General features: G+C 38.2%; 3 protein-coding genes across 7 annotated transcripts in view; 2 read left to right on the top strand and 1 right to left on the bottom strand.

Annotated features, from left to right (window-relative positions):
- rtn1a (reticulon 1a) overlaps positions 1 to 1067 on the top strand; it is a 36992-nt gene extending 35925 nt beyond the window's left edge. For all 4 annotated transcript variants that reach the window (XM_088355172.1, XM_088355173.1, XM_088355174.1 and 1 more), the window contains one exon: positions 224 to 1067. In XM_088355172.1, coding sequence (XP_088211298.1) covers positions 224 to 266 — 43 coding nt within the window. In that variant the 3' untranslated portion in view covers positions 267 to 1067. The remainder of the gene's footprint in view (positions 1 to 223) is intronic.
- tdrd9 (tudor domain containing 9) lies at positions 52 to 25246 on the bottom strand. 2 transcript variants are annotated; one of them, XM_088355170.1, is made up of 35 exons: positions 24920 to 25246; positions 17933 to 17985; positions 17780 to 17847; positions 17324 to 17545; positions 16734 to 16856; positions 16560 to 16640; positions 16318 to 16482; positions 16146 to 16249; positions 15959 to 16078; positions 15701 to 15785; positions 15588 to 15645; positions 15385 to 15489; positions 15219 to 15316; positions 15018 to 15149; positions 10138 to 10300; positions 9979 to 10042; positions 9630 to 9693; positions 9505 to 9549; positions 9257 to 9310; positions 8863 to 8979; positions 8606 to 8713; positions 8102 to 8202; positions 7840 to 8010; positions 7573 to 7684; positions 7284 to 7499; positions 7073 to 7162; positions 6728 to 6985; positions 5791 to 5955; positions 4517 to 4587; positions 4327 to 4436; positions 3975 to 4071; positions 3275 to 3413; positions 1705 to 1823; positions 1562 to 1634; positions 52 to 1453 (listed from the first exon to the last, which is right to left on the bottom strand). In XM_088355170.1, the coding sequence occupies exons 1-35, from the start codon at positions 25030 to 25032 to the stop codon at positions 1355 to 1357; spliced, it is 3963 nt and encodes a 1320-aa protein (XP_088211296.1). In that variant the 5' UTR covers positions 25033 to 25246; the 3' UTR covers positions 52 to 1354. The 2 variants fall into 2 exon arrangements, with proteins under 2 accessions (XP_088211296.1, XP_088211297.1); XM_088355171.1 differs by having other exon boundaries at positions 15959 to 16075.
- On the top strand, positions 18448 to 22869 carry rd3l (RD3 like). The gene is made up of 3 exons (XM_088355176.1): positions 18448 to 18629; positions 19717 to 20028; positions 20467 to 22869. Exons 2-3 carry the CDS (start codon positions 19730 to 19732, stop codon positions 20813 to 20815), a joined length of 648 nt encoding a protein of 215 aa, XP_088211302.1. The 5' UTR covers positions 18448 to 18629; positions 19717 to 19729; the 3' UTR covers positions 20816 to 22869.
- Positions 25247 to 26566: the final 1320 nt, after the last annotated feature.

Below are 26566 nucleotides of genomic sequence, written 5' to 3'. Positions count from 1 at the left end.
TAAATATAAGTATGGACAACATTTAGGTGGTTAAGGACAATTCTAGTCTGTAAAAGTGCAATTCTGTGACTGACAGCCATCGTTCTCCTTGTTTAGTAAAAGCTAAATGAAGGCTAAATCTAGCACCATAAATAGACAAAAATGGAGCAGCAGCAGGTTTTACTGTCTAACAGTTACTTAATCCTATCACGAACATATAATTCTTACTTGTTCTCATGTCCAGGATTCAAGCAAAAATCCCTGGGGCCAAGAGGAAGGAAGAGTAGATCCATCCCATCTTAACTGAGGCGGTCGCTCATCCTTGAAGAGCTCGGTCACTATTAAAACGGGGTGTCACTCTTTGTCATCTTGGCGCTCACTAATAGCATCCACTAGAGAAGCCTTCACCTTTGTCTGGAGCAAAGCAAACACTAACAGAAGATCACACATTGATAACATCTTTAGATAGAAATAGTTCACGACTCAAAGACATAATGCAACAATACTTTTTTGTGTTGAATATTCAGTAGAAAAAAAAGCATGAAGTGGAGCCTTAGGTAAATATTTGCTATTCTTTGTGCCGTTTTTGCAAACCACTTTATATTTTTGCTTTTGCAGTGCTCACCACAAACTTTATGGTGCAGCACAAAAAATTTTACAGCTAAGTGGCCACAATCTTGTTCTGCTGCCAATGTTCGCTGCTTCATGTTTTAAGTAAGCAGATGGAGCTTCTCTGAATATGTCTCTAAGTGTGTATGTATATGTACACATGATATACATATAAACAATTTCCTTTTGGTGTTTCCAAGCACAAACTAATTTAAAAACAAGCGTCTTCGATGTGGTATTTGTAGATTTTTGTTTTTGTATACCAATAGGGAACAATACACGTTTTGGGTACTGTTGTACAACGACTATGAAGACAAGGTGTATCTGGAGATATCAAGCTTGTTTGAATAACTGTCCAATTTGTACTATGTTCTACTCTAATGTGTAGTTTTCCAGATCCTGGACTCTCAACTATTTGCACTTACACACTGTATTTAATTACAAGATCATGACAAAAATAAATGTACCGTGATATACAACACTTACTCTGGTTACTTACTCTTTGGTGATGTCAATGTCTGTGTGCATTGTGAGAATGAGTGTGACTGGCAAGTCTTATCTGGTGGAAACAAATGTTTTACTAGCAGTTTCTCAGCAATTATTTAAACAAGATAACATACATTTAGTCATTTAACTATATAAAAAATGTTTTGAAATGGCAACATGCACAACATCATTGAACATTAGAGTTCCATGAGAACCAAGAAACAATATTTTTTAACCCCAATTTTAAACAAAAATGTGTTGAGATGCAGCACATTTGCAATCAGTTATTGAGAAGAACAAGTGAATGAAGCTCAAAGAGTGCTGCTCTTGATTTTCTGGTAGCATCCTCTGCGTCGTCCATTTTGAGCAAAGACTCAATCTGTGGTAAAAAAGTAGAAAAAAAGTATGCAACATGAGTCTTATAGTAATCACTCTTATAACTGAGCCATGAATGAATAAGCAAAAAAAAAACTTTTGATCCCCATACTTGGTTCCATAGACCTGCTTTAGCAAAATACTCTGGCATGACTTCTTTCCTTGGAGGTGACTTGGTGAACAATCTATGTAAAAACATGAAAGAAATTAAAATAGTTTTCATTCAATTTTGGTGTACATGGGTAAGGGCAGGACCTTATGAGGCGATCACGACAGTCCTCCTGGAATTGCTTAATCTTGTCTGATGGCAAGTGCAAAGTGCCACCTGACCCTTCGCACACCAGGTTATTGATCGCCACCCGCAAAGCATTGATCTAAAGATATCCATGCAAAAAAAAAAAAATTAAACAAATGAAAACGTTAACACAGTCCTCAGTTTCTTCTGCTCTACTTAAGATATTTGAAAAATTATGAATCAAAGGTGTAGGGCAGGGGTTTGGGAACCTTTTTGACTCAGAGCCATAAAAGGCAAAATATTTTGAATGTTGTTTTTGAGAGAGCCACACCTTATACTGTATTTTAAGACATTTAACAAAAACACCAAACCATTTACAGACAAAAGCTAATTCTTCAGCGCACGTTTGATGATTTGATCAAATTTATAAAATAATAATAATGCCAGAGCCTGTGTCAAATATCATATACCTTAGAATTCAGTCTATAGAGCGCACCTGATCACAAGCCGCACCCAGTACATTTTAAAGGAAAAAAATATTTTGTAAATACATAAGCCATACCTGACTATAAGACGCGAGTGCCCACATTGAAACATTAGATATTTAAAAATAAAGACAGAAAGAGTTTTAATAATGTACAGTTACTTAACCTCTTAATGTTTCCAAGTTTGTGATAAACAAATACGTGTCTGTACAATGTCACCAGTCACTGAAATAAGTCATGCCACATATCATTGGAAAACTAAACTCTTGGGATTCAAGATATGATGACCATGAAGTATGAAATATACTCATAAGAGAAACATCATGATCAGTCTGAAACAAGTTACCCGAAAACTAAAAAGCCGACGTAACTCATCATTACGTCCCCTGGCCGTCGTCAACTTCTTTGAATGTACGCGAAAATGGCTTCATTACATCAAGACAATCTATTCAATATAACCGTGTAAAATATGTATTCCAAAACACACAATAATGCTGACAGGTGAATAGTAATCCGCCTAAAACATTTCTGCTTCGTTGGACGTTGCATCTTTTAATCCGTTCGTTTCACCACATTATTTTCACTTAAAAACAAACAGACTCGTAAAATGGTTCCCGATATGGTAGTTAGCCCTCCCCTTTCGATTGACACCTTTTCCATGTTTGTTTTATTCATGTATAAAGCGCGAAGTTACATTCAACTTCCTCAACACATGTGTGCCTAGTATTCGGGTATTAATGTTTGTTTTGTGGGTTTTCATCATATATGTCTCAACAGTGAATACCAATTGTTAAATGAGCTTCCATATAAAGGATTCATAGCGACATACAGCCAAAACAGCGTCTGCTGGTGTCTGTAGTTAAAACTTTGCCCTATATACACTGGACCTAACACTTGTTACTATCAGTCCAGCTTCGCCCTAGCGTGCACTAAAATCTGTGGGGAACGCGTTGACCCGGGGATATCCACGACGGCTGAACAAATTTTAATCTAACTTTGGAGTGAAGTAATCTACAGTATTGTGCTCTGTGCACACTAGATTGTTTTTGGACAGCGTGTTTTAATCTGATTTCCTCTCCTTTTACTAAAACAGCCTTGCAATTACCTCAGTGATGTCTTCAAAATCAAACATAACATCAAAAGCCAATTCAATGTCATGTTCAGGTAAGACGCTTCTTTGTGTTTTGTTGTTCCAGCCCAAACCACAGAGTGCACCAGTGTAGTGAGTGTTCTCTTCATTAGCTCTAGGAATGAAATGGAAATCTCAATATAGCATTGCAAATCTTTTAGATTTTAGGATATCACAAATATTTCAAACATGAAACATCTTTTCGGGAATGTCAATACAAGTTATTTTATTGTGATGAATATGATCAATTCTGGGTTTATTTTCTTATTGGCCACTAGATGGTGTTAATATAAAATAAACTGATAAAGCTAAAAAAGGCTGCCTACCTGAAAATAGTATGTATTTGTGTTAAAAACTAAATCACACCATCATAAACACGTAATAATCTGATATGAGTGTTAGTTTCACAATGTTATCAATGACAAAAAACCTATAAAAATCAATTCAGAAAAGTAAATGGTTTTCTCCCTACTGACATAAACACTGTACTTGTTATTCTTATCCTATATAAGTTTCAAAAATATGGGTTTGAACATTAGGTTTCACCAAGTAAATGTACAATTAAGCAAAATGATTAGGTTTTTCTATGCTGTGTATTTTACTCATTACATAGTGGCAGAGAGCAAATATTACTGTCTGTGTGTCAGTGTGGTGCTAATGTCCATGTGAAACGAACCGCAGCTCCATGACAGGGGTGAAGAGCATGGTAACAATAGCAGGTAGTCCAGGGATGTCTGGCATGAAAGTTGTGTCTTTCGGAACAATGTTGTTCCCTGAAATATAAAGCAATCATGTTTGTATTCTATATTATTGTTGAAACCAAAAACATATTTGTCCAGTGAAAGAAGATGTATTTTGCTGCCTGTCCCAAAAGGTATCTTAAAAAAATAATCAAAGAAAAAATAACTAAAAAAGCATGATTGACAATATTAAACCAAACTAAATAATGGCAAAATAATGTTCACAGCACACGTTGTAACAAATCGATCACTGTAGTTTTTTGAGCTGTGCTTGCAGGCTCCAGGCACCTGTTGAATTGATGAACACACTACCGGCAACCAGCATTCTTTGGTGCTTATAGTGAGGGTTTTCATTCAGAGCCATGTTGTTGACGCTGTATCGATCAATGGACACAGGCCTGGAAAAGACACACATCGTTACTTAGCGGAGGCAATGATCTCTTGAATTGAATTGTAAAGTTGAGCTGGGCAGACTTACTTGAAACACATTTGGTGGAACAAGCAGTGGAACTGGATTTTGTGAGGACTGCTTGGTCCATGCAAATTAACCTAAGAGAAAAAAAAGATTTTGAAGATTCATTCACATAGGTTGTAGGCATTGTGTGCCGTTGTCACTCTTCAACCATGGAGATCTTCCTACCAAAAATGCCCACCCGCAAAATTATCCATCTATCTATCTATCTACCTACCTACACTGGTCATATCCCTCGAGAGGGGTGACCGACAGCAAGATAAACACATACAAAAAAAAAGACAAAAAAATGGAAAAAGTAGCAAAAAAACACACACAAAAGTTTTGGACCATGGCCAACCCAAATGCCCAAACAAGTTAAGCACCTCGGCTTCCAAGTTGGTCATGCTTTCGTCCCTCCAGATGAAACGGAACACAAGAAAGCGGCCATGTCACTCGGGTCAGGGTGACACAACACATTCTTCTGTTCAACAGCAGGGCCCGACATCTTTCACTGGTTTACCCCTGCCGCATCATACGGGTGCCCTGCCCATCCCTTAAAACGTGTCCAAAAATCCCACTATCCTTTTACAACACCTCTCCACTCATTCTTTTCACCAACAAGAGATCTAGCTTCCACTATATGAAGATCTCTTTCCTGCAGTGCACTCATAACACTATGCATCGACGTCAATCACGGCCTCCCTTTTAGTCCCCTTCTATTTACTTCTGCTCTGTAGATCCTCTTCAATATTCGCTCCTCACCCATCCTCTCCATGTGTCCAAACCAACCGAGTACTCTCTCATCCACACGCTTGCTCAGTTCCACTACTACTCCAGTTCTGTCTCTCACAATTTCATTTCTCAATCTATCCAGTCTTGTCACTCCTAACATGCTCCTCAAACACTTCATCTCAAAAACATTTAATTTCCTTCTCAAATAATAATTGGTTTAGGTAAATCAAAACAGCAACCTCTTCTGGATGAACAGTAAAAATCTCTACTGAGCCTCATGGTAACTATTAAGACTTCAAATTCCTTCATAATTTCAAGATACAATCCTCTGAAGATAAACAAACCTTATTATTGTTTATCAAGAAAATGTTTCGTGTGTAAAAACAATACAGTGATTTAAGTTGCATTCACTACCTAGGGAGTTAAATGACATAATTATTTATCATCATTAAGGGGGACAAAGTAGAAAAACAAATCTTCAGATTGAATCTGTTTTTGAAATTAATAAAGTTTTATTGAATATATAAGATCAAGTTTTGATATTTTGGGATTAAATCATATCTTGCCTTTGTCCTAGAATAAGCTGTGCCCTTGGAAAAGTGGGAGAGGAGGCAGTCAATGAGCTGCTTTTCTTCTTTCTTTCGATCTTTCCAGGAGCTGCTGGCAGCATTTGGCACATACATGCCTGTTTCAATGTCTTTGTACAGAGAAATCAGCATCTCATGGTTTTGCTGGAAGGCAAAGATACAATATTACAAATTACAAATGTAAACGGCATCTTAAAAATTAAATTACCTTTTCCGATTCAAGCAAAAATTGAGGATTTTACTTTGTTGTCAAAAAATGTTTATCAACCCATTAAGGGTAAAAGTGCATAGCCACATTTTAACCAGTCGTGGCATCTTTCCTGCTACTAAGGCTGGGAACGCACAGACTTTTTTTGTTCCAGGTGTTCCAATGAAACGCATAAGAAAAAAAACAAGTGAGCGTTGTAGTCTTTACAGAATATCCTGGATTTTTAAGGGTGTAGTCCTTGTACATTATCCTGGATTTTTTGGGGCCTTTTGTGGCAAAGATTTGCACATTATAGAAAAAAATTGCAATGATGCGCTTGGGGAGTTTTCAAGAGCAGAATCAGCCAACCATAATTATTTTCGGTTTGGATGTACAGTATGTCTATAGACAGTGAAGTTGTAAACTAGCAATGGCTTTAAACAGACTAGAGGATATATAATCATCACTTTGTTCCCGAATTTTTAACAGCAAAACTGCGTCCTATGGTTGAAAATACTGTATATACACTGAAATCGTTTTTGGTTGCTCTTTTTATTCACATTAAAATGATAATAATAATAATAATAATAATAATAATAAATGAAAAAGGGAAAACTGTGGCTTCTCTTAGTTTTGAAACCAGTATTCAGTTGACACTCTGACATGGAAAAAAATAACAATAGTCATAAGGGAACGTTTTAGTAGTTGAGTTTGAATATTTCACAATACCTTGGAGTCAAAGCTTTCCTCAGCTTGGACTGCATGGCCCTCTTCCACAAAAATGTCAACTATGCTTCTGATTGTGGCATCACTGCCTACAAGCAGCTGCACACGCACCACTTCATGGAGGACAGAGTAAAGTGTCACAGCGACAGAGTTGCCCTTCACCAATGTTATGAATCGATGACGGGCACGGTTGCTCCACTGGTTGCCGAGGATAATGGACTCTGCTGATGGACGCATATTGATCACTTGAAACTCCTGAGCCTGAGGGTTGGAGATGGACATTTGTTTTATCTGAATATTAGCACCTCCCAAACTAAGGAGTTGAGAGTTACATCACGCTGATGTCACCTGGAAGGGGTGAGACTGGAGGTCAGATGGGAGCTCCCTTAGGCTGTTGCATTGCACAGTTTCTGTGTTGCCAAAGTCCAAGAAGAACACCTGCAAAGCAAAGACATTTTTATTGGGTGTACTGCTCTGGAGAGCAGAATGAGTTGGCCACATAATGTTACACACAAATATGTCATCCCATTAGCTACCAGCAAAAGTCACCTTCGCCTACCTCCACTGTGTTTTCACGTATATGCAGGATCTTGGCACGGTAGTAAAGGCTCTGTTCATTGACATCAACGTAAGGAGCCAGGCAAAGAAAGTTGGGATAGAGCGACACAGATACAGGCTGCAAGGTGCGTATGTTGATATCTCCTGTCATCTGCTCCTGCTTCTGCAAACTATCTCCATCTACCCGAAATCCCCAGAAATGTCCCACGTCCACCACCTGCAGCAAATACATTGACATGTTCAGACAGATCTAATGTGGCTGAAAAATCAGCATGAAGAAAAATGCAGACCGATGTGACGTTCACGGCAAAACTTTGATTAGGGGGCAGTTTCTCTGGGTCAAGAGAGCTGCTCACCACTCCCACTGGTAGGACTGACTGGCTTTGTAGGTCAACATACAAACTAAAACATGAAACAGACAGCAAGTGTCAAAATGATTGTGCTGCCACTTTCACATAGTACCTGCTCTTTAACTGACCAACACACGTTGCTTTTGAATGTCATTTTTTTTCACAATACTTATAATAATGAGTATTGTATTATTTAAACAGTTTTACCGTGCATATTTCATGTGGATTATTTGTCTTTCTCCTGCACAAAGTTCTATTTGATGAATGGGATAGACAGAAAGCTTCAATGCATGCTTCTCTTGGCCTAACAGGAGGGCAAGCGACACCTCAGGAAGTGTTGCGTTGTCTTGGGATGTCTTATAGAATTCCACATATGCCCTGTGTACACAGACAAAAGTATTCCAAAAACCTTAGATGTGATCATGTTGGCTCCTCTACATTTAAAAAAAAACATTTCATGTTTCACTACCTGGAACTATCAAAGGAAATGGCTTTAACGTGTCCACATTGTCGAAACATGGACAACAGCTGCTTGTAGTAAAGAAAACTGTACGGAGGGAGATTCCTCACCTGGGCAAGACATGCCATAGTGTTATGATTATGCAACATACATTATAGCACAATCAGGCAACATCTGATATATAACTACAAGTGAATTGAATAGATTTTTAGAGAAGTCAAAATTACATAAAAACTCACGAAGAGTTACATTTAAACAAAATTTTGCTTACGGGCTCAAAAACCCCATCAATCTTAATAAAATACCTAAAACATAATGAAAGGTATGAGCATGCTCTTTCAGTAAAGTAACCAGTGTTAAAGTGGCTGTTGAATTTAAAAAAACATATTATTGTGGCCCGGGTAAGTTCCTCATTTATGTAGTTTGCTAATCTCCTGAAAGTTTCTCTTAGGTTTTTCACCTAAACTAATTGCTGGGATGCTCCTACTCAATAAACACAAACTGCTTACATACCATCACGGTAGTTTTGGGGTTCAAGCCAATCAACTCTTTGGAAGCCAGATCCTCAGCGATCTCTCCCTGGACAAAGTAGTTGGGATAGTAGGCACCAGCAATGACAACCTGTATAAGAGAGGCCCATCTGTGGTGAGATTATCACACCAAACAATTAGGCCATTTTCTTCTGTTTGATCATGCCATTACCTTTCCAAAACTATGTGGGAGGGTCAAACAGAGATAAATGGCACTAATCAGACAAGTTGTTCACAAACCTGAAGAATGAATTTTTGTGTGTGCATGCTGGTGTAGTCTGAGGGGTGGGTGTTTTCCGGTACATGCATGTTGAAGTGCTTCACACGCTCTTTAAGATCAAGATACAACTCTGCAACCTATATAAACAGCAGTGAAAGGAAAAGGGACTGTTTCATCAGAGGTAGTCATTTATGAAGTTATGTTTGAGGCAAAAAACTTAAGGATGAGATATGCTGCTGGTTAATTTTACTAAAAAAAGGTTGACTTAAGATTGATTTATTGTATTTATAATTGTGTGCTACTAGAAACATAAATTTGTAAGGCTACGTAGGGTTCTTTGGGTGACATTTCTCAATGTGTTATGCTATTTTTGACCAAATAAGTGACGGTTAAGAAATCTTTTTTAAATGGTACCTCTCTGATCCTCTTGATATGAATAAGGTTTTCTTTCCCCCAAACCAGTTCATCCTCAGGATAAAGGACAAGCACAGAGTACAATAGATTTGTAACACTTTTAGAAATTGTCATAGAAAAGGTCATCTTTTCATTGGATAAGGATAGTGTTAATTAGATAATATCAATGAAAAAAAGAGGAAAAAAGATTTTTAACATTTTGGAGAACAAAAAACAAATTTTGTTAGACGTCACTTCATGCAAAGCACCTTCATGTTTCTCAGCTGTCCCTGCTTTTTGAAGGAAAGCCATGCCTGACAAAAGGAGAGAAAACATCCGTAAGTCAGTCTGGAAATACAAAATATGGTATTTTAATTTGGGAACTTGGCATTACCTTGAATGTGTTGACAAACGCTATGCAATCACTTTGGCTTCCCTGAGCAAAGGCCAGCTTACTTCTAGCATGCACAAATTCAGGGGAAATACATATCAATTTGAGGTGAAATTTATGCTGAACATTCCTATCTGACTATTCAGTCAACAGTTTTTTGCTTTAATTTCTAGAACGTCAACTTTGTGAGAGAGAGTAAAAATGTGGTTTGACTGTTTAGGTGGATGTGATAGGCATGTATGACCATGGGCATTTTTACAGATTTTTTTCATAATGGAGAAATGTTTTTCCAATTATAGGGCAACATAGGGACCCCTAAAGACACACCAAAAAACATGCAAAAATGTAACACCTGTGACCCGAAAGCTGTTGCATTGAAGGTATGGCAAAGAAACTCTTCATAGAGTTGCAAGCAGCTGAAGATAGAAATGGTTGTTAAGAGACTTTGTGCAAAACAAATATTTCAACATGAAAACAAATGTCTTTGTTAAGACAATGTGCAAAGGCTTACCAATGATGAGGCATTCATCAAGACAACCAAAGACGTGGCCCAAGACAATCATCTTTCCGAGGTTAAGATCCACAGGTAAGTGCGCAAGAACACGACCCAGGAACGTGAGCTCTCCATCTTCATTTTGACATTGACCATCCTGTTTAGCAGACAGTGCACCCATCTAATGTGGACAAATGATATGTAAAGAGTTCATGTTATTCTCTGCATTCAAAATTCTCATGCATAAGCTATTTTCATTGGTTTAAATATTATACATTTTCTTTAGATAGATAAAAAGAATAAATCTATCGAAGCCATGTGCCCCTAGTACAGGGGCCGCCAACCCAGTGCCCAGTGCCTGCAGGCACGCTGACGCCCACGGCGACATTATCACGTGCCTGCGGGCCCGTTCAAAAAAAGACCCAATCACAAAATATTAATCTCTAAAATGTGGTTAAATTGTGTTGCTATTTTTTTAATCGTATTTACAGTGATGTAAATTAAAAACCAATAGTATAAAAAATATATAAAAACCTAAAAAAATTAAAGTAGCAGAGTTCAATAATCTGAGAACTCTGACGTAACATGGAGCAGAGGTGAGTGCGCATGACAATCGCAGCCTCAATCTTGCGCGAAGGATTTAAAATCAATTTCTACATGCATAAACATGGCGGAAAAAGGAAGAAAACTTATACATTTCATAGTGAGTGGGAGGAAGATTTATTTTCATTGATGTAAAAGAAAACTGTGTGTGTCTCATTTGAGGAGCGACTGTGGCGGCGGCAAAGCGGCTCAACGTGCAGCTGCAATAAAGCACTCGTTACAAAAGCTTCCATGATACCGAAATTACCCGCTCGGCGGCCACCACGAACAGAAAAGGCCGGCGAGTTAAAGGCAACTTTGGGGAAACAGCAATCTTTTTTTAACAAGGCCGGTAAAAGCAACCAAAACCTCTTTTAGAGCCACACATTAAAGGAGGAAGAAGGCATTTTATGATGGGGGAGGTTCTTAACGAAGCAATGATGATTATTGCCAACGCCGTACTTAAAGATGAAAAGAATGACAGCAATATCCTCTCCACTTTCTCCAATGTCCAGCTGGGGACGGACACGGACAATTTACACTCCAGATTACAGTACACTGGTAAAAAGCTTGTAATGCCAGCCTTCCCACTAATTGGAAAACAAACACATGTCAATGTCGTTGGTGGCAACTGGCAACAGTTCAGTGCAAAGATGGAGTTAAAATATTGAAAAACTGTTAAAAATGTGTTACTAAGTTTAAAAGATATATTTTGTTTTAATGGATGCACCTTTAGTGATTAGTAGAAATATGATGTTTTATTTTTATTTCATTTTAAAATAGTTTATTTTTATTCCTAGATAATTTATCATTTGTACAAAAATGGTGCAGAGGTCATGAAACTGAAACTGATGATAGCGTTTTGAAAAATTGAAAGTGATTGCTAAATGTCATGAAAGTTGTCTTTTTTTTCTTTTTAAAGATTTGTAATAGAAATAATTGGAAGGTAAAGAAACAAAATATTGCATGTTGAAGTTTGTGTTTCCTACCTTGTTGAATCATCCTGAACAGTTATTAATCACCAAAAATCAGTTCTCACCCTAAATATCGCCAATATATAAAATTTAATTAATTCATTAAATTACAATTGTTGTTTCGGATGTGCGTTATCAAGATGCCCTTTGTGTTACTCCGTGCCCTTGAAGTTGCTCTCGGCCTCAAAAAAGTTGGAATCCCCTGACCAAGTGGGAGGTGGCCAGAGTCAAGAACACACTCACTTTCACCAAACATTCATTCCCCTTTGCTATTCCTAACTTGACACCAAACATTAAGTCCACAGCACAACAAGGGGTGAGTTGCTGTGCCATGCAACCCTTCATCGGCAGACAGGCCTGACAGCATACACTGGTTTACCCCCTCAGCATTATATGGTTCGATATCAGTCATTCTTAACTATCCTTGGCCATTCACATACATCGCTGGCACATGCTCTTGCATCCATTGAATTAACCAGCCTCATATCCAGAGCACGTTTCACCCCATCCATCCAATCATATTTAGGCTTTCCTCTTAGTCTATTTTCCACCACTTCTGCACTACACACTCTTTTAGTCCAACTGCCTTTATCTATTCTTTCCATATGTCCAAACCATCTCAGAACATTTTCATGAGTGATCACAGCATGCCTGCCAATTGTTATGGCCAACACATACTAAAGAAAACAAGTAGCACAAAACAAGTATTTTTTGTCTTTATGCATTACATAAAAGTTTATTCTTAAATTGGCAAACAACTAGTTTGACTCAAAACTATGTTTATCCTTATTCAGTCATGTTTTAATGCATGACAGAGGCCTCTTAAAGAATCCTGGATCCAATGTTCTTCAGTTGCATTTAACAGAATCATTTTCACCAAAAAAGAGAGCTTTCTGCATTTAGTAAATAACAAAACTCAAATGCACTGTCTCTCCCCTCCGGCATGAGACTATAGAGCATTGGAAAAATTGTTACCGTACTGAAAAAAAGATTACTGAAAGGATGTCTTCAACTTCAGAAGTTGTCAGTGTACAGTGCATCCGGAAAGTATTCACAGCGCTTCACTTTTTCCACATTTTGTTAGGTTACAGCCTCATTCCAAATTGTATTAATTTAATCTCTTATCTCAAAATTCTACACCAAATCCTCCATTATGACAATGTGAAAAAGTTTTTTTTTTTACTTTTTTGGAATTTGTTAAAAATAGAAAACTAAGAAATCACATTTACGAAAGTATTCACAGCCTTTGCTTAATACTTTGTTGATCCACCTTTGTCAGCAAATACAGCCTCAAGTCTTTTTGAATATGATCCCACAAGTTTAGCACACCTATCTTTAGGCAGTTTTACCCATTCTTCTTTGCAATAATTCTCAAGCTCAATCAGGTTGGATGGGAGACGTTTGTGCACAGCCATTTTCAGATCTCTCCAGAGATGTTCGATCGGATTCAAGTCTTGACTCTGGCTGGGCCACTCCAGGACATTCACGGAGTGGTTCTGAAGCCAATCTTTTGAGATCTTGGCTGTGTGCTTTGGGTCGTTGTCCTGCTGAAAAATGAACCTTCGCCCCAGCCTGAGGTCAAGAGCGCTCTGGAGCAGGTTTTCATCCAGGATATCTCTATATATTGCTGAATTCATTTTTCCTTCTATTCTGACTAGTCTGCCAGTTCCTGCTGCTGAAAAACATCCCCACAGCATGATGCTGCCACCACCATGCTTCACTGTAGGGATGGTATTGGCCTGGTGATGAGTTGTGCCTGGTTTCCTCCAAACATGGCGCCTGGCATTCACACCAAAAAGTTCAATCTTTGTCTCATCAGACCAGAGAATTTTGTTTCTCATGGTCTAAGAGTCATTCAGGTGCTTTTCGGCAAATTCCAGACGGGCTTCCATGTTCCTTTTACTAAGGAGTGGCTTTCGTCTGGCCACTCTACCATACAGGCCTGATTGGTGGATTGCTGCAGAGATGGTTGTCCTTCTGGAAGGCTCTCCTCTTTCCACAGAGGAACGCTGGAGCTCTGACAGAGTGACCATCGGGTTTTTGGTAACGTCCCTGACTAAGGCCCTTCTTCCCCGATCGCTCAGTTTAGAAGGCCGGCCAGCTCTAGGAAGAGTCCTGGTGGTTCCAAATGTCTTCCATTTACGAGTAATGGAGGCCACTGTGCTCATTGGGACCTTCAAAGCAGCAGAAATTTTTCTGTATCGTTCCCCAGATTTGTGCCTCAAGACAATCCTGTCTCGCAGGTCTACAGACAGTTCTTTTGACTTCATGCTTGGTGTTTGTGCTCTGACATGCACACTCAACTGTGGGACCTTATATAGACAGGTGTGTGCCTTTCCAAATCATGTCGTATCAACTGAATTTACTGCAGGTGGACTCCAATTAAGCTGTAGAAAGATCTCAAGGATGATCAGTGGAAAAAAGATGCACCTGAGCTCAATTTTGAGCTTCATGGCAAAGGCTGTGAATACTTATGTAAATGTGATTTCTTAGTTTTCTATTTTTGATAAATTCATAAAAAGTAAAAAAAAAAAAAAAACGTTTTCACATTGTCATAATGGAGTATTTTGTGTAGAATTTTGAGATAAGAGATTAAATTAATACAATTTGGAATGAGGCTGTAACATAACAAAATGTGGAAAAAGTGAAGCGCTGTGAATACTTTCCGGATGCACTGTAATTCACCATACAGCAGCCTGGAGTAGGACTGCAGATTTTTTGACCAATTTAAAATGATCTGTTTTTGTTGAACCAGTTACTGGCTAGTGCTACCATTGATATTTTCATATTTTCTTCATGTGAGGACAGCATGAGAGATCAACAGCAGAAAAAAAAGTTGTTGACACACTGCCTCGCGGTACTTTTTATAAATTGTTTAACAGTTACATTTAACGCCCAAACAATCAAATCAGACTTTCACACATAGAAAACACTTCCCATTGTAGCAAATATAAAGCATTTTACTTTTCTTGGTTCTGAAGGCACCTATGACTAAAAAGAGAGGGTGGTGGACAATGGTGAAAAATTTCAACTTTATACCACTGTTTATATTCTTTTGGCGTGACGCATTTCAAATTCTGATCAGGCGTTTGTTAATAATTATTCTCAATTTGAACCACTAAAAAATCATGCACACTCCAAATTATTACAATCAATGAACATCTCTCAGTAATTTTCATTTATGAAGCTAATGTGGGGCGTTTACCATTAAACCACCAAGATTCAATGTAGGGCCAAACCACAAAAAATGTTTCCCAAATAAAAAATCTTATCCTAAATCGCAGAGTATCAATACTTCTTCGGTTAGCATTGTACTCAAGACATAAGTTGACAGGCACCTACCTCTTTAAGTTGCAGCACAGTCCTTATAATCTCCCTGAGGTTGGGGGGTGAGGGAGCTGTCGAAAGGAGGGACCGAGGGTCCCCCATGTTCAACAGCTTCACCTTCAGCACTACATTGGACAGTGGGGCAAGCTGGAAGGACACACGGGACAGATCAGGATTAACCCCGAAAGGGTGCCATGATAAATTCAAAGTACATACCAGCATTTCAGGGGTCATGTAGTCAGGGATTTCATTTTTCCAGAAAGCTTTGCTGACAAGGCGGTAACAGTAACCCTTGGAAACTCGACCAGCTCTCCCTTACAGAGAAAATAATGTGAAAATGTGAATGTGATAATTTATTGTACCTAAAATGTTTGTGCTGTACCTTTTCGTTGGTTGCAGTTAGTCTTTGATGCCCATGTGAGACGCAAATATTGATAATTGGTTTCTTTGTCACACACCAACTGACGGGCCAAGCAGAAATCAATAACTGCGCACACAGGAAACAAATAATTAAAAATTGTATTCAAGAAAGAGATCTAAATCTCAACGTTTAGACCAAATATATTAAGAGATAAAAGAACACACCGTATTTGACGTCGGGTACGGTCACTGAACTTTCTGCGATGTTGCTTGAAAGAATGACCTGCAAAAACATTGTAAATTTGAACTGATAAAAAACTAAGATGATACTACTTTACCTTCCTGTACCCAGACACAGGACTCAGGAATACACCATATTGCTCCTCCATTGTGACAGTGGAGTGGAGTGCAAACAGTTGCAACCTAAGGAAAGAAATTCAAGTCATGTTTCAAGTCAAGTTTATTTGTATAGCTGAACGGAAAAACCATTACACCATTAAATTACACATAAATTGAAAAAAGTTTTAGGATTTTCTGAGTGTAATCATTTCAAGAGTAATTTCATACAAGGAAAAAAAACAACATCAAAGGAGGACCTCTTGTGGCCCAGCATGGACAGGGCTTGCTGCATATATCTGATCTCGTATATCCCAGGTAGGAAAACGAGCACACTGCCTCTCCCTGTGCTCACATTGTCTTCTTTCTCTGCAACGCTGCTAATTCACAATTTGACATTATTTAGTCAAAAAATTTGGAAAGACAACCAAAATGCCCAGCATTTACCCGTTATCGTCACTTTCCATGTTGTCAAAGTTATCAATGAGGTAGATGGCAAGTTTGTACATCTCTAATGGGATGGATGGTTCATCTAAATGTGTTGAATTTAGCTGGAAAAGAGAAGCATTAGAATTTATATCCAAGGAAAGCATAAGCAGGAATTAATTATGGATTGTACCGTAAATACACCAGAGTCTTGAAGGTCATCGAGGTAAAAGTCCTCAATGCCATAAGGTGCCCCTTCCACTTCAAACACATAGGCTGGGCTCATCTTTCCACGAACAGGGGTGCTGAAGTACTCTGCAAATTGTTTGCAGTTGATGGTGGCTGACATGAGGATTACCTGGCGAAAAAGGAAACAGTACTACTGTTGGGAACTCAATAAACATCACAAGATTCCACATATCCTCATATGCTTACCTTCACATAACGAGAGTTGGTGTTAAGAAGTTTCCTGACAATTAGCAGGAGAAAGTCCATCTCTACAGTGCGCTCATGAACCTTGGGCAAGAGTTTAGTTCTCACAGGTAAAATTTAAATGTGATGATCAGATGTTCAAATATTATAAGATTTTTTTTTTAAATGTTTATCTACCTCATCAATAAAAATATGAGAGAACTCTGTAAGGGTTTTGGCAGAAACCAGTTTTTCCAGCAACACTCCTGTTGTCATGTAGTTGAGTCGGGTGTGCTCAGTGGCAATTTTATCCAGTCCAACCTAAAATTAAGAAATTATATCAAATATTCCTTAAGGATATGGTTGTATTCAACCTCCTCCCAAGCAGCTTTCAGATTACAGTTATGCATGACAAAGTATCTTATTGTCAGTCACATTTTGTAAAGTTCATTTAATTTCTTGTGCAGTACACTTGCCAGTCCCCCTAAATCCCATGTGATACAAAAGGACAGGGATCAAATAAATGCAAGAATGAATTTAGAGGAGGAGTGAACAAAACAAATTGAAAAGGATAGAGAGAAAACCCTTCGAAGCAAAATCTATTGAACCACAAAAATTGAACTTTAATCTTATGCGACAAAAATGGGCTGAGATTTTCTCAAATTCTCAAAGGCACGCCTTAAAATAAAATGAAGTAATATAAACAAACATTAAACAAAACAAAAGGAAACCGGATTTTGTGTCATTAATGTAATTGTATACAACGTAACTATAAATGATGCACCGACCTGATATCCAACAAGGCTACCACAGGTACACTTTCTTTGGGCAGCCACCCATCGAGCAATACTGGTGGCCCCAATTTTGCGTGGTTGCGTGACTGCAATGTTGCAGGGAGTATTTTTGTCATTGTAGTGGTCCAGAATGTACTGTGGCAGCTGGGTGGTCTTGCCACTGCCCGTGGCTCCTCGAATAATCACGACAGAGTTGTTTTCTATGAGGGAAATCAGCTGGAAGAGCACACAAGCCAGCGTGCAAACACACGGACACATACAATTTCAAGTCATACCATAATTCAGATTGATATGCTTATTTAATAAATGCCAGATCAAAATGGGACACGCAACCAATGTAAAAAAAAATTAAAAAAATTCTAGTGGTACTTAAGAAAGGGGGGAAAAATTAATCCAAACATAATTAAGGTCCCATGCAAGGAAGCTCTGTGCATGGATTCTACTTTTTACCTCCTGTCTGTTCTTGGTAATGGGAAAGCTTTGATCCTTGCGGCTTGCCAGTGGAGGGAAGAGGCTTTCTTAAGATGCATATATTACACCATTGCATTGTTAATTGTTTGTAAATAAAAAAATATTGTCATCTGCAAAACCAAAAACACTCACTTTTCTGGTCATCTTTTTTCTCGTCCACACTTTTCAAGTGGTCCTCATAAGGTCTGGTAAAAGAAGAAGAATATAATCTTTAAATATTTGACTGATTGACATTTTATTTTTACAATGAATTCAAAATCCCAAACTTTACAATACAGTTGAGAAAACAAAGATAAAAGGGGCTGATGTGGAAAAAAACTGATTATCTTGGACCCATCACTATTTCACACGTTGTCTTTTATCGTGAAATTAATAGCTTTTTAATGATTAATCCTTGGATCATTGCTGTGCAACTGAAGTTAACACATTGATATTTATTCAACATGAAAAACAAACAAAGAAGAAATTTCTATGTAGTGATTTAAAGAAATGTCTTCCTATCCACACACATTTAATTCTAGCCCCTACTTGCCCCTAGCAATGGCAAACACAAACGCTGACGCCATCTCAACCCACATCTGCCCTCATTCCTTTCTTACTGTTGCAAGCACAAAACAGCTGACCGAGCGGAGAATAAGAAGAGAGGTGACAGCACTTGCAAACCACAGTGTGAGTAACTCTCCTAGAGGACCACACGGCGGCAGAAACAGAGACACAACCCAGGGCAAATGGTACTGTATAATACTTTGGACTATACTGGACAAACATAAAAGATCCGGTGGATTATTTAGAAACTTTGACAACTTGTTTGCAGTACACCTGTTTTTCTGTAAGTATCCCGTTTTCTCTTTTAATTTGCATGTTTGGAACTGTTAATATCATCCATTCTCCCACTTCAAAACCTGGTCATCCTCACCAAGGCTTTTGTGGTGTTGAGCAAAGATTCTGCATACATTTTCGGGTTGGAGATAATCATTTAAAGCTAACTGATTAAGGTATTGTTGTGTCTTTTTTTAAGTAAAATGTCTTACCTAAACTAGGTTACAAATGCCTCAAATTGGTCACAAGTGACAATGAGCTATCAAGTGAATCCATAATAAAGGTAAGATCTTAAGCCCCAGTCAGAGTCCGACCCAACCTGAATTTCGCCCCGGATCAGGCATAAAATGTCAATAATTGCGTCCGGGTTAGGCCGGGCTTTTCTCTTGCTGATGTTTAAAAAATTAAAAAATGTTGATAACATTGTCTTCTAAAAAGATGTGTGGATACTAAAAAAAGAAAACAAAATAAAAGAATTTGAAAAATATACCAAAAAAGAAAACAAAATTCAAAAATATTCTTCCTGTCTGTATATTATCCACCCATCATTGTTCTTCTTTGTGTCTCTGCCTCTCTGTCATCCTTAAAAAGCCGCGCTAGATTCTTAAGGACGAGCTGGTGCTGTGGTTCATGGCCCGATTTTCGACTCGTCAAAATGATGGACGGCCTAAAATGTTTCCGTCAACTCTTAAAAAATGCATCAGTAATGGAAAATTGTTGGTCAATGTAATCTCTGCAGACACAGAAATATTGCAAATGTAAATGTTTATACAGTCTGGTTTAACTCTAATTTTGTTTCAAAAGACAGGAGTTAATTTGTTATGAAAAATTACCTCTCCTCCTCCCAAGTCCTCACAAACAAAAGAAATTTTGGGTTTGCTTTAGTCTCAGTCCAGCAAATCAAGTTGATTCGTTGGGCTCGGGCTTTGTCTTGCCTTAATATCAGTGGGCCTGGGTCAGGCGGGATTTTTTTAGGCCCAATCTAAACTCTAATCCACAATAAATTAAGTTGAAATAGTAAGGAACACTGCAGTAAAAAAACCTGTCATTAATATTAATCATAAAATAATGTTATTTTGTATTGTTCAATGTTTCAGGGCTGTCTTTATTATGCCACTCTTCAGCTGGCTAAAATGGTACCATGGCAAATCCCCAAAGACTGAAACCTCATCCCAGAGCTCCGGGGATCGATCCAGCCAAGAGTTAATCCAAGAACTTTTAGGGCATGTCCAGGAGTGTGACTGCATGGCCCAGACGCTGGCGCAGGAGCGCAGGCTTGCTTACAGCCCCATGGATTACCTATCTTTTCAGAAATCCTGCAAGACGTTCATTCCCGCATCAGAGCTACACCAGCTGGAAGTGCTGTGTGCCAGCATACCGCCTGTTCACGCTGCGGCAGTGCTCTCCAGGTGTTTTTTTTTTTTTAGAAACTATGGCATTCTCAAATGCTGTGAGAAATCAAATACTGTAGTTGCTTCACCATCCAAATTCAGCTTGACAGCAGGCAAAGCGCACATGAGCCTAAGGGGGAAGAAGGCAGAGCAGACTGCCAACAAAGCCACTGCGTGTTAATGTTACACAATCAGGTCATGAGAATGGGAAGCAAAGGTGTAGCACTGCCTTACAGGCATCATGAGAACTATTTTTTAGCATTTCCAAGAACAATTGCATTGACAACAGAATGGTTGACTTAAAAATTGTCTTTGTCGATGTTCATATTTTTGAAATTATTTTTTGTTGATCTGGAAGATATGGTAAAACAAATTTAGCAGGGTGTTAAGTCCTGACATTTGTTGACTAAATGTATGACTGAAATAAATAAAAATTTTGGTTGCGTGTCTTTTCAGGTTCCGTGAAGTGCTTGCAGCCAGTAAAGTGATGCCATGGCAACTTGTTACCATCTTTAAGCTAGTACTAAGAGACATTGACCAAAGAAAACATGGCGAAGTGCACAGCCTCTCAGGGAAAGCGAAGCAGCTTTCAACGTCGGAACGCAACAAGTTGAAGCTGCATGATGCATATGCAAGCAGTATTGCGGAAATTCCAATGGAGGAAATCCCAACTGTGTCCGGATATGTGGACAGAGCCATGCGATACGCCAGTTGGTCCGGAGTCAAAAGGGAGTGGGAACTTCCATATTACTATCCAGGTCCTATGAGGGCAACATCAAAAGGACACACCTACAGTCTCAACTAGTCTGTAATATTTATGCTGCTCTTGATGTATGTTCAGGGAGCGCAATTTAAGCACTAGTTTTTTTCTCAACCTTTTTTAATCGATGTTTCTCTGGTGGAATTTTTTTTTTTAGACAAGTAAAGAAGTCCTTTATTGAGGCTTTTAACTTTGTACATTAACCCTGAAAATGAATACATAAAATATGTTCAGCATTCCATTAGAACAGAAAGTTAAACTTATTTTTTCTTCTTGTTCAACCATATTCTTTAGCTGTTTTTTCTTGTAAAATAGGAAAAAAATGTTGGATTTAACAGGAATAAGAGGGGGGTTTTCGACCCCTCTTTGAGGCATTTTACCTACACATAGACAACTAATTATTTTGTGTGTCCAAAAACTGTATATGTAAAATTAAGATGCCTGTCTGCTATTGATCGATGTCATAAAACAGGTCTGCCATTAGTTTGCGTCATTGCAAACTGAAAATGCTGATGTTATTGGCTGAACTACATCCCACGATGCCTTTCTCTTTATTCGATTCAAAATCTTATGTGCTTCGTAAGGAGATACAGTGCTGTATTTTTTGGGACTGTATTGATGTGCTTTGGGTTCCAAGACTTGCAGTCATGCTTTAGGGAGAAGGAAACACATAACCATTGGAACGAATCTTGCAATTATCAAGGAATACAAAGGCATACGAATCACTACCCTTGCAAAGGTGCATTGCCGTGACCAATCGACAATTGGGACCAAAATAAAAATGAACAAGACAATTAAATAAGTGGAAGGTTTGAAATCAGTTTCATTTTTAATCCGCTGTCACCGTCAAACGAACAAACAAGCTGCTTCTAGTCAACCACTGACCAGCAGTTTTTAATATGTCCACTGGATGTCGCTAAAGCCACGCGCCACTCCACCCATTGTAGCTGTATTTGCCGACTACCATGTTTCATTGCGCTTATGGCCAACATTCAAATAGCCAACTATATTTTCTGTAAATTATTTTATATAGCAATTTTATTTTTAAAGATATTGAATGTCATGCAATAAAAGGCTTCTGAAGTAGCCCTATCGCATTGAGTTTTTCAATGTGTAACTCCAATTAAAAAGCAAGTTGGAAATAAATACATAAACTGATAGAATGTCTTTCGTTGTTGCTTGCTGCCAGCAAAACAGGCACATCAGCGAAGACGACAGATTGGACCTGAGACTATAGATAACAATTGTTAACAAGACATTGCTTAAAAAAAAATAATAATAAATAAATACATTTTTTTTTTAAAAACTATTATTTTCTTTGTTGACGCCACCTTTGATGGTGTGATTCATAATGGACGGAAAAAAAAACGAACTAGACGAGTTTTGTCCAGGTTTTTTTCCCTCCCGGGAACATTCTTTGATCTCTTGGATGATTGGAAATCTCCAGGATCCGAGTGGTGAGCTACCCCAGACCAAGAATCCACATCAAGCATCAGATCCCTCATAGAGCTCTGCATCAAGGTCGCGGTAGGAATCGGGATATTCTTATGATCCAGACTGTGGACTAATGAACTTTGAGAAACCAATGAATCCCATGAACTTTGGATTTCTTGAATTGGAAAATATCGGAATTGTGTTTTCTTTGCTTATTTGATCGACCTTCTTGTCTTTCTTTGCTTTTTTTTTATGAAAATTCTTTTTATTCATTTGAAGTTGAAATATGAAGCGTATTATTATGTTTAATGTTTATTATATGTGTGACTTTAAATTCTGACATGAAACAGATTTAGGTTGATTATAAAACCCGGTCAGTGCACATAAATGTAACTCTTGCAACTAATAATAAGTTATGAACCGAAATTAGATTATATGACAGGTCATGAAACTGAAATAGAGATACCACAGGGTTAGTAACTAAGATTAACCAAATTTAGGATTTCTTACCTAACATCTGAAACCAAATAACAATGTTATTTGACTATACTTTCTGTTCAATGTTGTCTATTGTCTTGTTCATTGTTCAATAAATTGCTGGCTTTAATCTGAGTATGTCATCTTTCGGGGTTTTCTTCCCCCTTCTTTTTTGAAAAAGTTGTCGGCTATCCGGGCGGAGACGTTTTGTAAGTTGTACGCCCGACATAAAAGATGCACGCCCCGGGCGTCCAGGCAGACGTTATTTCAGACACTGTTATAGGACTTGAATTACAATCACCAAACTGTAAGTATTTGGGATCTATTTGAGATACATTTTACCCAGTGATGAGCAATTCCTCTTATTCGGGTAATGCCCTAGCTATTAAAGTAGGATATTGTAATTTATTGTGTCAAAAGTGGTCCTTAAATCTGCGGAATATAGTTTGTTCTCTATTTTTTTGCATTATATCTTCCACAAGATCAATCAGTGCCAGAGCCATAGAATGTTTTTCTCTGAAGCCATACTGTCTGAAATTTGGTGATTTATGCTCGTTAATGAAGCTTTTCAAACCTCTAACAAATAACTTCCCTAGAATCTTTTATAGTTAAGTTTTGATACCGGCCGATAATTTGTGAACTGCTGACAGTCTCTAATTTTGAGTACAGAGTAGGAATAATCCAGGCAACTTTCTCTAGTTCAGCAAATTAACCAGTGGCAAATAATAAGTTAAATATGTATGCTAGAGGGCCTGCAAATATTCTCAATTACTTGTTTGATAACAGTTATTTCATTGTTGTAGCAATCGTTTCACTGTTTTTTTTAAAACTTAAACTCTATTTATTTTGTATTTATGTATATATCGAAGCCATATCCCCTGATAGGAGGTTGGAAGAGTCAAGAACACACTCACATTCATTTTAATTTGTAGCATGCATAAAAAGTGAGTCTCCTGTGTCGATTGTATATACTTAAACTTCACTGTTTTGTCTATGTGTGATTTCAAATGCTAGCTGTGGTGAAATGTTAATAAAGACTTATTGAATGCTTCAGACAGAGCTCCATCATGTTATTGTTCGTTTTTATCATGTATTCAGGGAGGTTGGATGGTTGAGAATATTTATTACATTATCTATTAGGTTTTACCAACGTTTCATATTGTTCTTCTCTATAAGATCACGGTAACACGTGTTCTAACTGGATCGTATTATGCTTGTCAATTCGTTATTGTATTTTTTTTGTATATTTAACTTCAGACTCTATTGTCTGCTTCCTAAGGAATCTTTTATATAAAATGTTTTTTCTTATGGCATGCATTCAATAGTCCTTTAGGCACCCACGTGTTTGGCTTACCAGTATTTAATTTGGTATATGCATGACATACAACACGGCAGCGCAGTGGTTAGCGCGTGTGCGGCACAGTTCTGAGGTCATGAGATCGAACCTTCCTGTGTGGAGTTTGCATGTTCTCCTCGTTTTTTTCTCCGGTCACTCTGGTTTCATCCCACATTCCAAAAACAAGCATGTCAGGTTAATTGGCCGGTCCAAATTGTCCCAGAGTGTGAATGAGCGAGTGAATGGTGTTCCTTCTCTGTGTTCCCTGCGACTGACAGGCAAGCAGTTCAGAGTGTCCCCTGCCCACTGCCCGAGGAAAGCTGAGATGGGCTCCAGGATCCCAGCGACCCTACTGAGGATAAGCGATGCAGATAATGGATGGATGGAGATATAACTAGGTAGTGTGGATGGTATAGCTATTTAAATGAGTCCACAAAAATGGCATATACCAGATTGACATCTCTTTCATTAACAACATGGTCCCGAGTAATTTCTGCCAGACTCCAGTTAAAGACATGTTCTGATCTATGCCTGGACATCTTTGTTATAAATTTGCTTTGTTTTTTCTTTCAGTATACTTCTTTATCAAGAGACATATCGGTAAATGGTCACTATTACCATAATTAGTATTCCACATTGCATTTCAGTGTTAATAACATTAGTGAATCACCATTGAGGCCCGCGACCACGGTTCTAGGTTATCAATATAGCTAAATTATTTACAACGAACTGAAAAGAAAACATAAATATTTCCTTTAAGAATATTCTGTTAAAATAAACTCTAAAGTTAGACGGAAACGTGTTGCAAAAGGTAACAAGCACTGTGCAGCTAAAGGCTACACGTGCTAGCCAACTACTGAACTGTGAAAATTGACTTTTAGACACCTAAAAATGTGTCTTACCTGTTCCCTTCCAAAGATAACTTTTTTTCGTCCACTTGTTCCGAAAGTTTAATATTAGCAAACGTGAACCAAGAGGTGAAGGAAATTTGGTCAGACGTGAAAGACTCTGCCATGATGGAGACGTCAATCGAACTTTCGTGTGAGATTGCTCGCTTGTTGCTATCTTGGCGCGATGAGTACGTGAAGTGATGGCGGCAGCGAACTGACCGAATTCGGTGGATGAATTCAATGTGCTTCTTGAACAAATTATCGTCCAAAATTAATGAAAATTAATCGTTTGGAAACAACTTATGACAAATCAATCCACGCAGCGATCCCTTTTCCTTTAATTGACCGTTTTCTGTCGCAGTAGGAAAAACGCCTTTTTTCCCCAAAGATCATATTACTATATTGCATGTTATAAACGGTATTTTGTAGTATCGTTGTGTGAATATGACAAAAATGAAATAGTTAAATACAAACATTTTAAAAAATTGAAGTCAGTTATTCTCAAACTTTTTTGTCCCGAGTCATGCTTTTTTCATGAAAAAATACACGACTATCGAAAATGTTAACAAAAATAATTCCGAGCACCAGTTTATTTATTTTTTTGAATCTTTAATTCTCATGTGTAATTTGAGTAAGTAAGTTTTTATTCTTATTTTTAGTCACCGTGGCATAGGAGATATAATAGATCATTCATATTGGTTTTGAATTTGGACCTTACTATAGTATATTGTTACCCTTTTACTGTATATTTTATATTAAAAATATATTTTATCATGTTTGATATTTTTCTTAAATAATTAATGGTGGGTTGTGTGGTTTGAGAATTCCTTAACAAAATTAAAATAAATATTTACTTTATTAAGTATGTGTTAACAATGGTTAGTTCAAAGAGCCTCATATATATTCTTCTCACCGCACCTATATGCTGTTATCTTACTTTAATAATCGCTGTTCCGGCCACGAAGTGCATTAGGCTTGAGGAAAGGCGGCGGAGGGGACAGGGGTGATAGATTTCACGAGCTTGCTCGCGGTTTTCCTTTATTCTGGGATGAAAATAAGGAAAGTAAGAAAAGGACAGTTTAAAATACAATTCAATACGAACCCAAATCCCCCAAAAGATGAAAAAAAGGTAATTTGAGTTCATTTAAGAGTCAGGTACAGTACTTGCACGTGCAAAACAAGCAGCTTGATAGGGGCGGAAATGATGATTTTCCTTCCTTTCTGTCATGATTACTAACTCAGATCGCCTGGAGCAATCATATGGCGCCTGGGTGGGCGCCTTCAGATTGGCTGGCACTTCACTCTTAAGCGCGTTGCGTCCAGAGAGCAGTGTCAGAGTGTACATTTGTAACTCTGTGTGTTTCTCCTGATATCCCGTTCATTTAAGAACTCTGCTTACCCGTTTCCGACCTGTTTCCGTCCCACGCTTCGATCTCCTCTCCAGCCCCGGTAAACACGACCTGCCTGACTTCCGCACTACGATTCCAGACTCGTTCCGAAGTGATCTCCCCGGCGCCGCTGCTGACATCTGACGGCCATCACGTCTCCAGCAAGCCCTGAACGCTTCCTTAATAAAAGACTTAAACGAATGCTCTGGGGTCCACTGGTCTGTTCTGGTTTCCTGATACTTTCCTTCCTCAAAATTCAGATTATCAGAAT

Source organism: Urocampus carinirostris, chromosome 15 (genome assembly GCF_059441175.1).
Source record: "Urocampus carinirostris isolate Australia breed hairy pipefish chromosome 15, RoL_Ucar_1.0, whole genome shotgun sequence".
In the NCBI taxonomy this organism is placed as follows: Eukaryota; Metazoa; Chordata; class Actinopteri; order Syngnathiformes; family Syngnathidae; genus Urocampus; species Urocampus carinirostris.
The sequence above is the reverse complement of the archived record's forward strand: the minus strand, read 5'-3'. Positions and strand labels throughout refer to the sequence as shown.

Excerpts from the sequence above, each read along its gene's own strand:
- rd3l (XM_088355176.1), top strand. The coding sequence starts at position 19,730 with ATGCCACTCTTCAGCTGGCTAAAATGGTACCATGGCAAATCCCCAAAG. Across the intron at positions 20,029-20,466 it reads GCTGCGGCAGTGCTCTCCAG|GTTCCGTGAAGTGCTTGCAG; the intron begins GTGTTTTTTTTT and ends GTGTCTTTTCAG.
- tdrd9 (XM_088355170.1), bottom strand. The coding sequence starts at position 25,032 with ATGGCAGAGTCTTTCACGTCTGACCAAATTTCCTTCACCTCTTGGTTC. Across the intron at positions 16,250-16,317 it reads AAGACTCTGGTGTATTTACG|CTAAATTCAACACATTTAGA; the intron begins GTACAATCCATA and ends TCTCTTTTCCAG. Across the intron at positions 1,824-3,274 it reads ATTTTGAAGACATCACTGAG|ATCAATGCTTTGCGGGTGGC; the intron begins GTAATTGCAAGG and ends GGATATCTTTAG.